The 13207-nt window shown below is 43.8% G+C and overlaps 1 protein-coding gene across 1 annotated transcript; it reads right to left on the reverse strand.

Moving 5' to 3' along the window:
- Positions 1-1876: 1876 nt before the first annotated feature.
- Positions 1877-10258, reverse strand: Tas2r1 (taste 2 receptor member 1). The gene is made up of 3 exons (XM_050144778.1): positions 9357-10258; positions 3438-3502; positions 1877-1980 (listed from the first exon to the last, which is right to left on the reverse strand). The coding sequence occupies exons 1-3, from the start codon at positions 10256-10258 to the stop codon at positions 1877-1879; spliced, it is 1071 nt and encodes a 356-aa protein (XP_050000735.1).
- Between the last annotated feature and the right edge of the window lie 2949 nt (positions 10259-13207).

Raw genomic sequence — 13207 nt, forward strand, 5'->3', positions numbered from 1 at the left:
CCAGAGGGCAGAGCGCTGCTGGCGATGGCATATATCCACACAGATTGCTGAGAACCCTGACCATCCCTGGCTTCAGCTCAGCTCCTTGTGTAGGTTGGACAAGCCCAGAAAACACGGGAGTGTGAAAGAAGGGCGGGGAGACTGAAACAAACGTTCTAGTGGTTATTCTAGCTTTCTATCTGTCGCTGGGATGAACACCATGACCCAAAGCAACTTGGGAAGGAAAGGGGTGATTTCACCTTACAGCCTATACTAGATCTTCAATGGAAGTCAAAGCAAGAACTCAGCAAAAGAACTGAAACACAGACCAGGGAGGAACACTGCCGATTGGCTTGCTTCAGATGGATGACTCAGCTTGCTTTTTTCACACAACAAACAACCACCTTTCTATTGGTGGTGCCGCCCACGTTGGGCAAGGCACTCCAATATCGACCACTGAGGCTCTCTCTTCTTAAAGTGACTTCAGTTTGTATAAAGCTGACACAACTAAGCAATCCAGCATCTGTTTGCAGAAACATTTAAGGATTGAAGACCTGAGGCCTCTGAGAGATGTCCTGATTCCCAGCCACTTGAGAAACACAAAGATTTGCAGGCTCTGCTGAGCTTTGCCCGTCCTTTAATCACCAAAGAAAAAAGAACCCACTGAGCATGAGTGAGAAACTGCACAGAAAGTCACCACCCCACGGCAGCATGTCCAGTCATGAAGAGAGACGCAGAAAGAGCCTTCCCGAACCATCAGCAACAGGAAACCATCTTGCCACGGGAAAGATGGGATTAGTGTTCTATTCTCTATCCAGCAAATCATAGTACAAAATCGTTGTCTTAGGAAGAGGGAATAAAGGATCATGTGGAGGAAAAAGCCTGGAGCCGTGAGCATCAGGGTTCAGACAGGCAAGGGTCACCTACAGCAACCCCATGTGATTCTCCGTGATAGTAGAGATTAACGATGATGATCGGTAGCTTCTTAGGATATAAATTTTCATCATTTGTCTCATGTCATTATCCGGTTCTAATCACCTGCCTAGGAGGATGCTCTAGTTTTCTTCCTGTTGTTGTGATGATAAAACACTGATCCAAAGCAACTTATGGGAAGAAAGATCTATTTGGCTTACACTTCCAGGTCACAGGCTGTCGGGGAAGGACGTCTGGGCAGGAACTCAAGCAAGACCTTGAAGTACTAACCGTGGAGGAACGCTGCTTGCTGGCTCACTCTCAGGATCCTGTTTATCTAGCTTACTTATACAACCCAGGACCAGCTGCTCATGATGGCTGGACGCTCCCACATCAGTTAGCAATAAAACAACCCTCATAGACACGCTCACAGGCTCCTTTGTCGGCGTCAAGATGGCAGTTAATGTCAACGAGGGCAGTGGACTTTCAAATCACAGAAGCGCCACACCTTGTTTCTGGAGCTGTGCTGTGCCCACACTGGCAGAAGAATTGCAGAGGTGCTGCTAGGCTAGGCAAGACCCCTTCAAGCCATCTGTGGAATATTCCAGGTTATTGTCGCGAATTAGGTCATGGAAGCCCCTTAGGATTTCCCCGTCCTTTCTACCCTACAGTTCTGACCCGTTTGTCTTTACTAATGTAATTTGTTTGCATTCCTGCCTTCTTATTTAATCACCTCTTCAGTAGATCATTTTATGAGAGTCTCCAGAAACCAGATTTTGCTCACGTAGGTATTACTTGTTTTCGAATTCAGTGTCTATTATCATCATCACCTCTGACCTTCTGCCAAGAAGCATGGGCCTGAAAATGTTTGGAATGTTAGCTGCAGCTAAGATGGAGCCTGTTTCTACCTTCAAGGAACTTTTAGATCTGTTTGGGAGAAGTAACAAACAGGTAATTGGATACATAGCCTCTTTCCAGGTCCTGGCTAGAGCCTCAAAGAGGAAGGAAGGTCCACACCAGAACCAGAAGAACAGGGCGAGATCCCAGGAGCGACAGTTGCAGAGAGGCAGACCTGGACGGACTCGGGTCCTGTGAAAATGGAGCAGGAAAGAGACAGACAGATGGAGACTCAGAATAAGAGGCACAGGTTAAGAGTCAAATGGAGAGTTTCTCTCGCTGGGAAATGGTTTGCGATTTCTAACAGAGCAGCAAAATCCATGAGACATTAGGGAAGTATGTTTTCTCTCTCTCCTGACAGATGAGTAAAAGTTGTTTATTATTAATTGTCATTATTTTAATATTTAAAAAATAGACAACACAGGTAGGAAGAAGTTGAATTTACATGCTAAGAGCTCACCGTTGTTTTATTTTGCTGTGTGTAGCCCCATTCATTATAGTATGCATAAATATAATAATTTTCATACAGTGAAGTTTTGTTGGCTATAATTTACTGTATTTTATGCTTTATAAACATCTTCATGTCCATAAATGTCAGTCAACATTAATATCTGTTGTGAACATAAGATTAGCCCATCATCCAGCTATAAGGTAATTTATCTAAGCACTTACCGCATCATTTAGGCTTCTGTGAATTTTTACCTCCACAGATAACTGCATAATGGATCTCCTCTAAATTGGCACTTATGGTACTTATGAGCTTCCTTATTTCTCATCACTAAACACTAGATACTCCAGTACACACATGTGCATGTAAACACACATATATGTGAGTATGTGAGTACACATGCGAAGGCCAGATGTAAACATCAATGTGCTCCTCTATCTCTTTCTGCCTTGATTGGAATCAAGGTCTCTCACTGAACCGGAAGTGTACAGCTCTGCTAGGCTGACTGGCTAGCCAGCTCCCAGATTGGCCTGGCCCTACCCTTCAACACTGTGGTTACAGGCAAGTGCAGCCATGCTTGGTGTTGTTTCTTTTGCTTTAATTCGAGCACTTGAGATTGGAACTCAGGTCTTCATGGTTTCATAGCAAGCACTCACTGAGCCAATTTCCCAGCTCTGGAACTATCCTGCTCCACCTATCACCGTTAGCTTGCATTGTTGATATTAACTAAGTACTAGCTTCTGCGGAACTGCCTAGTTGACCTTCTTTGCCTGTTCTATTGAGCACACGTGTAGTATGTTAACAGTTACTGTTACAGATTCTGTGACTGTCTCCTGGTGTTTCACTATCAGTGAGATGTCATTTTCCTGCACAAATAGTTAATATGGGCCGGAGCTCTGATTCTTCCCATTTTAACATTGAGCTCAGGAGAAACCCAGCTATCTGCTTATTATACAAACACTGAGTCAGCCTTTGGTTGGCAAAGATCAGCATTTATGTGTCATGTGGATGCATCTGTCTTCCGAAGAGAAAAACTGAAAACAAGCCCCCGCCACCAGCACTTCTCCTTACCCTGGCATTGCCTGTGCACGGCCACTGCTCACCCATCCCAGCAGCATCCTTGTTACACTAACCCTGCACACATGTCGGGGGCCAGCACTGACATAAATCAGTTTCTGTACCAGAGTGGAGGTTTCTGTACCTCTAGTGTGCCATTTAGGGTCAGGGTGTCTCCCAGAAGTCTTTGGATTCTGGCTCAGCACCCAGAAAAGACCCATAGTCTTCTATCAGATAAGACTCAATCCCTAAGCCTTCTTTTCTACAGGTCATAAAGGATAGGAATGAGGACACAGGCGGGAAAGCTTCCCTAGGTCTTAGCGATCATATGAGGCTTCTCACACACACTGGGAGGAAGGAGATGGCAGACCATGGGCACTTGGGGCCTTCTGGCAGGACAGAGAGTGCAGAATGTTCCACATGCTCATTTTGAGGTGTCTAACTTGCTTGAATGAGGTTTATCTAGAAAAATTAAAAAGCTAATTAGGTTTTTCCCGGGTCATAAGGAAAAGCCCTATTAAATGAAGATGAAAGGCAAAAGTTACTTGATAACTATTTGAAAAGAGATATTTGCAAATTAAAGTTGTACTCTCTTTACGTATTAAATTAGTGAAGGTTAAGAAAAAATAAATTAACCAGCCTAGTTGTGCTGGCCAACATCTAAAGATCGAGAATGCTGGTCCACTGCTAGTGGAAACACAAATTTGTGCCCTCTTGAGGAGGAGGAATCTGCCAGCCATACACTTGGTCATCCTGGTCCTTGAAGCTTTTCTAACGGGACAATAAGGAATAAGAAGAAATACCCAAAGACACCCACCAACACTGTTGGTAAGCATGAAAGTGGAATCAAGCACAGGACCCTTGGGTAAGGAATCAGACAACAAACATAATTCATTTTTTTCAATGAGTATTCACAAAATGTCTCTATTTCTGGATATATGTTACATTGGCTTAATAAAACATTTGTAATCACTAAAATAATCAATAAAAAGTGGAAGGATATTTATGAAGACACATGTTGGCCACGATGGCAGTGATGCAAAATGAGCCTTTTTATTCCCTCATTTAAACAGAAACATCAGCAATTCAAAACCACTGATGGCTTTTCCAGGAGATGAATTCAGGATGATGTTCTTTGGCGTGATTTATTAATTTATACTATGTATAATAAAGAGAGATCTAATTAAACATGCAAAACTTCTGGACCTGTTGCCCACTGTCAGCATGCACTTGACCTGCTCAGGCATTTGTATTCTGAATCGCAGAAGCAGAAGCCACCCGGGAGTGAGTGACGTCCTGGGTAGATGTGTGTTGTTTATATTGGCACTGCAAATATTATTGCCTAGCCTGTCTCACGAGGTTATCCCTAAACTCATATCAACTTTACTAAATGATCTCCCTAGGTTGTCTTAATAAACATGTGCATTTGCATGTGTAAAGACTAAAGAATAAGATGCCATGAATTTGTTACCCACACTCTGACCATCACGTGTTATGCTGCTGTTAGTCTCTAGCACAGTCCCCGATCTTATAGTGATGATCTTTGTGATAACAATGGGCCTGAGGCTTGGTTATATTTGGTCTAGCTTCATTCTTCTCCCCATTCTACAGATGGGGAAACTGAGACTTACTTCTGGTTGATGCTTATAGGCTTTGCAGACACTGATGTAGTGACCCAATTGAGCAGGTAGTGTGTCCTTATGAGGATAGCCAAGGAGACAGGTCTCAAGATTTGTAAACTCAGTGGTTTGACTCACCTGTAGACTAAGGAAACCTATACAAACCATGCTATACCTTTGGTTGCCTCATCACAGGGTGCGGGTTGTCTGGGTCTATTCCCTAGGGAAACAGCACTGATAATGACATTCCACCTTGTGATAGAAGTGTGAGCCTTCATTTCAGAACTCCCACCTGCATTTTTCAGAGTAGAAGCTATGAATGTTCTAGAGAATTTATCAAGAAATCGAGCTTTAGATCAACAGTCAGACCTGGACAGTGTTTCTGAAGCCAGTATGGGACAGTGTTTCTGAAGCCAGTATGAGGGGCTTCAAGAGAAGGAAGCCGTGGAAGGATAACATCTGTTGTCCAAATGGGGACAGCTGGGGCCGGAAGTCATCCATCTCTACAGTCGCATGGAGGTCCTGGTTCACTCTTAGCCACAGCCTGGGGTCCTGCACCACTTTCTACTGGCCATTCTCTCAAGAATCAGACATTCCTCATGGTTCAGTACCTTGGCTTGTTCACTGAGGGCTCATCAAGAGATAGGTTCAGTCTGGCTATTAGACTTTGTCCCTGCTTTTTCCCAGATGCAACCACTACCCTGTCGCACATCAGCCTCATGTGTGTGTGTGTGTGTGTGTGTGTGTGTGTGTCCCTAAGTCCCTAAATCAGTGAGAAGTTCAGCTGAGAGAAGCTGACATGCTCTGTTACCGAGGTCCATAGCATCCTCAAACACAGAAACAGTTGCAGTGAATATTTTTTTCTCAGAAAGGCTGTACTGAAAATTAAAGGAACCTTCATTTACTTAAAAAAAAATAGGCATGTTATCAGTGCTCTGTAATAGCTAGCTAATTCAATGCCATGAAACATTTAAGATAGGAACAATACAATACAGAATTTAAAAAAAAAACCTCTCCATCAGTGATTTGAATTGTCTTAAATGATAGAATGCAATCACCAACTTCTGGTGCTCAGCCCAAAAAGATTAAGCAGCTCTGGATGCCGCAGCCACAAACCCAAACGTTAACTTCACATCTCAAAAGCGAACATTATTCAGTACTGAAAAGGTGTGTGGGGACGTAGTGGATGGTCTAATACACCAAGAAGATTACATTCGTTTGTCAAGAAAGCAGGGAATCCAATGCCCCTGTGTTGCTGTTAACTGCCATCAGCTCTCCTTGGCTTTTCTCACTGTGATTCTTCCAGGGACACACATTTCAGTAGTGTGATGTTTTCCAATGAGTTATAAGGAAAAAATAATAATAAAAATGATAATAATAATAACAAACATGCCTACCATGCTAATACATAGAACCAGACTCTGCACTCACTTCCTAGCAAGACCATTAATGCCCGTGACTCTCCCTGCTTTGTCCATTTGGATTTGACTCCAGTGTGGTGCCATCTGCCCGAAACATCTGTCATCGGCTGGCTACCAAAGTCAATTGTCACAGCGGGGAGCATTTTCCCACTTTCACGTATATTTCTGCTGACCTGTGTTGTCTCACTCAAAAGACGTATAAGTGGGCAAATTTTTGTAGGCCATATTACCCAAGCCTAAAATTAGAATATTCATAACCTGAGAAATAAGATTATAAACATTCAAGCGGGCATAACCTTTGAACTGTCTGGAGGACTGAGGATGGTCAGTCATTAGCTTCAAGAAATCACTAGTCTCGAGTCCAAGGGTAACCATTAGATGCTAATGTCTGCCTAGCACTTCCAACTCCAGAGTAGTCTACCCTCCAGCAGCTGCTGCATCCGTAAGAAAGAGTGTATGAGACATGTATCACTCGTGAGACATTCTAGGCTGCATATTATTTTAATATCCAAATTATGACATTTAATATTTTTAAAGTCTATGTGTATAAGCAAATAGAGTGCACGATGACATCACATGGTTCATCACTGGAACCTGTGCAGATCTCCTGGAGTCCAGGGAAGTCCTGGTCAATGAGAGACTGCACTAGGGATTTGTGTCTCTCCTCTGTGAAAAGCAGAGCAGAATATTCCTGCTAGTCCCTTTTCAGAAAGAGCCTTCCTCCGAGCCCACACTTAACTGTAAGTGACAGTGATGGAACACAGTTATGGGATTTCCTGGTGGACCATGAAGGAGCTCTGAGGTCCACAGCTCCTAGAAGTCAGCCCTGCCTTGGTACATTTTCCATCGCCAATATTACTATACCATGAACCACTTATGTTACCCAACCCCTCAAAATAAATAAATAAGAGGTTCACCTGGATTTTTGGTTTGGGGTCAATGTCAGGTGTGGCACCTTACCGTGCTTTTTTGATAGCAACGTCTGGGAGCACTGCATCTCATAGTGAGGAAGAGGAAGAGTGCACACATGAGTCTCCTCTGTACTCTCTCCTTATGATGAAGCCACCAGGGACCAATCATGAGGGCTATAATGAGATGCCTTATCACATCACCATCACCACCAAAGGTGGTGCCTCTAAATAACTTGGATACTGTAGTTGGTGAGGTTTCCAACAACTGGGGAGAGAGTTTCAACTCCAACAGAAGCCCAGGGATCCTATACCAAAACCATCTCCAAAGCCCAGCAAGCCCAGCTCTTGGAGCAAGAGGGCAAGCAAAGGAAAGACAGTGCGGAGGGCTGGAAGACTAGACAAAGACCGTCTGAGGGATGAAGCCAGTGAGGGTGCCGTGTCCTCTACAGCACCAATAGCAAAATAATCAGAGATGAGTCTGGGAGGAAAGTAGGCTGTGCAATGTCTTCAGAGTGCTTAATTCTTGTTTTGTTTATTCTTTCAAAAGCTCTTGCTAATATTAGTATCGCAGTCACATCTTACAAGATATCTTATTGACTAGCATTGTTAAAGCAGGGGTTGTAATATGGTCAGAATCTGGCATCTGAATGGTACTGTTCACAAGAGCCGAGAACTGACCCATGTGACAACCGACAGTAAGCAAAGAGAATGTATTATAAATACAGCACAGCAGAAGGTTAGTGATACATCAAGAACAGTAAAATGACGTCATCTGCAGGTAGGCAGCTAGAACTAGAGATCACTGTGTTAGCCAAAATTAGCCAAACTCAGAAAGATGAAATGCCACATTTTCTCACATACAGAAATCATATTTTTAAAAAAAGACTATTTGAGAGAAGGAAGGGAAAGAGGAGTAAGCAAAGGAGGATATTGAAGCAGATGTGATTAATTACATTATTTACATGTATGAAAATGCATGACACATGATACTCTGTTACACAGAGAGAAAGAGAGAGAGAGAGAGAGAGAGAGAGAGAGAGAGAGAGAGAGAGAGAGATTCCTAAGTCATCTTCCCAACAGAAAATGTATCTATTACTTCAAGCAGATGGAGACCCTATGAGCCCCATTCACCCCTACTGATATTGCTGCATTAGGAAGACATGGGAAGTGGGATTGTCAAATTGTTACTATCAGTCAAAAGGACCTTCCAGGCAGGAGTCCACAAATGCAAAATGAAAGGCCTTTGCAAGCCATTGTCTGTTGAAGGCGTACAATTACAGGAAACAAAGAGCTCTTTCCTCCACCTCCTTGTCTTCATTCTCTTCCACCTCTTAAAATTCCACCTTCTCTGTCTACCAGCCTTCCTAACAGTCAGTGGGTGTGCCACTAGGTTTTCTGCTCCTGGAAGAGGTGAACATTCTCACAAGGACAGAGAAGACCTGGATGTCCTCAGCTTTCTTTCTGACCCAAAGAAGAAGAGTGCCTTTACTTTCTGTGACTCCAACAAACAAGACAGAAAAGATATTCTTGCAATCAAGACACACCCAGTCAGCTCATTCAAGTCTGAGATGGTGTCTGAGTTTAGGCAACCAACACGGGATGTTAGTGTTCTGTTCTCCAGGCCTTGTAAGTCCAATCTTGTGCTTTTCTTCTCTTTAAACTTTTTACTTTGAGAAAAATTATAGATTCATAAGCATGGCAGCAAGCAATCCAGAAAGGCCCTTGCTTCATTTGTCCTGCTTCTTCAGTGGCATATTCTTATAAGATGGGACTTACACATCAGAACTGGGAAACGGGCCTTGATGTCATCCACCAACATGTGTTGTTCTTTTATAATCAATTAACTTTATGGATTATATCAGTCACAGTTACATAGATCACAGACCCCAGAATCAGCCACAGTACCAACCCGAGAATCTTCATCTTCGGCCAAGGAGAGTGCATTAGGGATGGTAGCAATCTGATAATCTAGTTAATTTTTAGCAAACCTAGCAGTAAGCCTCAGGCTGGATGATTAAAATTCTCTTACATACATTTGAGAAGGATGCTTTGTTGGGTGAGTGATAGTGACAGGCACTGGCAAGTGACCGCATCACCTTCATGAAGTGACTACGCTCTCACACAATGACAGCACTTACAATGGACAATGAACATTTTTGCATTTTGTTTCAGCTTGGAATTTCCTAGAACTAAGATGACAGAGTGTAGTGAGGGGTACATACCAATCATCAAACTGCAGAATAGAAAGGCTGTGCTTCCTAAGTGGAAGCCTTGGGTAGAGATCACAAGGGCCACCATATAGTGGGAGAAGTATAGGATCAAGAACGATAGAATGGAGAACATCGCACTGATGTGGCCGTGTTTGCAAAGCTCCCGGGTGCCCCTCATAGTCCTCATCTTCCAGCCGTGGCTGCACAGGGAGAAGATCAAGAGCAGAACAGCAACAATGAAGATGAACGATGGCAGTGTGAGCCCCAGGAGGAAGACAGACAGGGGCATGGCAGGTATCAGTGTGACCTGAGTTGAATTTTTGGAAAGAAAACTTTCAAAGATTTGTTTGGGAATTGTTGAAGCCTCTCCGCCAAGGACCACAGCAGTAAATATTGCATAGAGCATGGATCCTAGGATCAGCCACGGAATCAACCTGGATATCCTCATCTTCAGCCACAAGAAGAGTGGGTGAGGGATGGTAGCAATCTTGGCACAGTAGAAAACCCCAAGCCATGTGGCAAACCAAAGACTCAGTTCATTTATAAAGAAGACAAAGGTAATGTTGTCGGTAAACATAGAGTACTTTGCCAAACAGAATATACCTAGTTGTGCAAACAAGATACACAACTGCAGAATGATCCGAGAGGTTGCCAGGCAAGAGAGAAGCAGATCCAGTGGGATCATTCTCCTCCGAGTGACCATGTCAATGGTGTTGACAACCATAATGAGGCCATTTGCCAGGATTCCAGTGAGCATTTGCGCCATCATAACCAGAAAGAGGAAGAATGTATGACCTTCCAGCATTTTAAAGGGAAAAACCAACGGCTTCTTAAAATACTGCAAGGAGTTCTGCACCGTCTCAGTTGTGTGTGATTTCTGCTTTCTTTCAATTGGACCAAAGCCCCTTTGGAGACCACACTAACCAGGAAGGCAATGGAAGAGCAAAGTGGGACTCGTTTGTTTATACTGTTTCCTTCTCAACTCAAAGACAGTCAAATGAGAAAGAGATATTGTCGAAACAAATTACGTCTTCCTGTGGTTTTTGCATATTTTTTTTAGGTCTGCTTAGGTGTCAAAGCTATCACAAACAAATGGTGCAACCAGATCCCCTCAGGTGGCTAGTGAGGAGCTTCTTCACGACTAAACTTACTTATATCCTACTTAATGCTAATGAGGCATCCTCAAGCAACATAAAGACAAATTGTTTCCATCATAGTGATGACACAGGGGTAGGAATGTAAGATCCCCCCACACTAGTTCTCCAGTCTGCAGAATCAGCCGTTCAGGACCACTGCAAACGCTGTTTAGATGATAAACCACATACGATGAGACATGGGCTAAACCAGTGCTAGGAAGATGGCTCAGTCGGTAAAGTGCTTGCTCACAAGCATGGGGACCTAAGTTCAATCCCCCCATGAGTCACAGTTTTAAGAAAAGGCGATACATGCTCACCTGCCTTCCAGCATCAGGGAAGCAGAAGCAGGCAGATCTCTGGGTTCACTGGTCAGTCTGCCTAGCAAAATCCTCAGTCTGATGCTTTTCCAACCAAGCTATTTCAGCTGAACCTAGCCAAGTCTTATAAAAAGCAAGGTGAACCACATCCTCGAGGAACAATACTCATGGTTAAACTCGGATTTCCCCACAACCGAATATGCTCAAGATGAACATACAACATACATACACACAAAGAGCACAAGAAGAACCTCCAGCAGCCATCAAGGGAGCCAATCTGGGAGTGGACACTATCACACAGATCCATGTTGAAGCATGGTGATGACATAAGACTCATTCTTCTTCCTTTGCTGGAAGGAAACCCACCAAATGAAATCACTTTTACTTTGAATTTTGAAGCCTATGAAAGCAAAATTGGAGGAGCATCCATCTATGCCATAGTGAAGCCAAGAGCTCCAAAACCCTTATATTACCTGGACTTCCTTGTTCTCACTCAAGCTTCCTGCTGCTGTGCCTGGTACATCAATTGCAAACAGGGCTGATGTGCCCTGCACACCATGAGGCTCGTAACTCACTCATTTGTTCATTCCTCGCTTGGTTTGTGAAGTGAACCAAACTTAACATAGCAGAGGGAGAGATCCCAGCCGCTCTGCGAGGGTCATGTCTAACTCTGGCTTCCAGGACGGCAGGTGCACAACACTAACAGGTCACTTTGTGCTAGCAGTGCCCTAGCATTTACAGCATGAGTCAGTCTCTGCTGTGTCTCCAGCACGGGTCACAGGATTCACTATTGCAAACTGGATCGCTAGAGCCCACAACAACGCAAGTGAGAAGAGGGAGGGAAGGTCTGAGTCCAGAACAACAGTAAACCTCTCAGCACTGACAGGAAAGGGAACACACCGTCTTCCAACAACTCAACCACAGCCAACCCTATTGTCCCTTGCATTCTAGCAGCTATAGAGGCCGCTACATTCTCAGATAGTTCACTGTAACTGTTAGAGTCACCCTGAGAAACAGAGACAATAGAGTAAAACCACAATTCATAAAGCTTAAACCACAGTTTTTAATTATGATTTTTTTGTCATTTTCTCTTTAACAGGCATAATGACTGTCAAAACTTGTTACCCCAGGACAAGTCCAGCCACCAGCTTGTCTGAGACAGCCATGTTTTCTTGTGTTATATCTGTGCTCATGTACACACATCATGTACAGATGTGTATGTGTATGAAGATGCACATATATGTGCGGGTGAATGTGTGTAAAGGTGTGTATGTGTGTGCAGTTGCATAGGTGTGTAGGTACATGTTTGTGCAGGTGCATGTGTGCAAAGGTGTGTATGTGTGTGAAGGTGCATAGGTGTACAGATACATATATGTGCAGGTGTGTGCAAAGTTTTGTATGTGTGTGAAGGTGCATAGGTGTGCAGGTACATGTTTGTGCAGGTGCATGTGTGAAAAGGTGTGTATTGTGTGAAGGTGCATAAGTGTGCAGTTACATATATGTGCAGGTACATATGTGTAAAGGTGTGTATATGTGTGCAGTTGCATGTTTGCAGGTACATATATGTGCAGATGCATGTGTGTAAAGGCATGGTTATGTTGTGTGCTGGTATATATGTGTGCATGTTTGCATAGAAATCAGAAGTCAGCCTTGAGTATGTTGTTTCTCAGGATTCCAGCCACCTTATTTTTTAAATAAAAGGGTCCCTCAATGGATGAAAACTCACAGATGCTGCTAGGCTAGACCCCTAGTGTGCCCCAAAGACCCCCCCCACATCTCCACCTCTCTGGTAATGGGACTACAAGCATTTGTCACCGTGCCTAGCTATATTTACCTGGGCTCTGGGGGATTGGAGTCAGGCCCTCGCACTTGCGGGGCCAGCAATTTACCACAACCTCAAAAGTGCATCTAGTATTTTATTAGTGGTTCTTGAGACTGACCCCAGGGTCTTGCTTTTCCTGGGCAAGGGTTTTACCACTGACCTTCATCTCCAACCCTGGAGCATCTTACACCGAGGGATGGTGAAATAGAGTGTCTGTGAATGGCAGGCACAAACTGTGGGATTGCTACTAGAATGACCCATCCATCACTGGGAAACTGCCTAGCAGAAAAGGCCCCCAAGGTCAGGCCTTCCAGTCTCTCTTACGAGCCTACTGCGCCAATCAAGGCAGCTATGAACCTTGGCTGCATTGTTGCAGTAGGTAAGAGCAAGCTAAATATTTTAATGACCAATGAAGCAATCTAAAGAAAAGCTGCTCCTACGGAGACAGCCCCTTCGGGTCTTTAAGGGGTTTCTTTTAG

This window comes from Alexandromys fortis, unplaced genomic scaffold (assembly GCF_014885135.2).
Source record: "Alexandromys fortis isolate MF-2015 unplaced genomic scaffold, M_Fortis_MF-2015_v1.1 scaffold_52, whole genome shotgun sequence".
In the NCBI taxonomy this organism is placed as follows: Eukaryota; Metazoa; Chordata; class Mammalia; order Rodentia; family Cricetidae; genus Alexandromys; species Alexandromys fortis.

What these genes read in the sequence shown, in the direction of transcription:
- Tas2r1 (XM_050144778.1), bottom strand. Translation starts at nt 10,258, where the DNA reads ATGCTGGAAGGTCATACATTCTTCCTCTTTCTGGTTATGATGGCGCAA. An exon ending in TGCTGTCATTGTGTGAGAGC is followed by an intron (nt 3,503 to 9,356) that starts GTAGTCACTTCA and finishes TATGGGTCTTTT; the next exon opens with CTGGGTGCTGAGCCAGAATC. An exon ending in CCCTAAATGGCACACTAGAG is followed by an intron (nt 1,981 to 3,437) that starts GTACAGAAACCT and finishes CCATTTTCACAG; the next exon opens with GACCCGAGTCCGTCCAGGTC.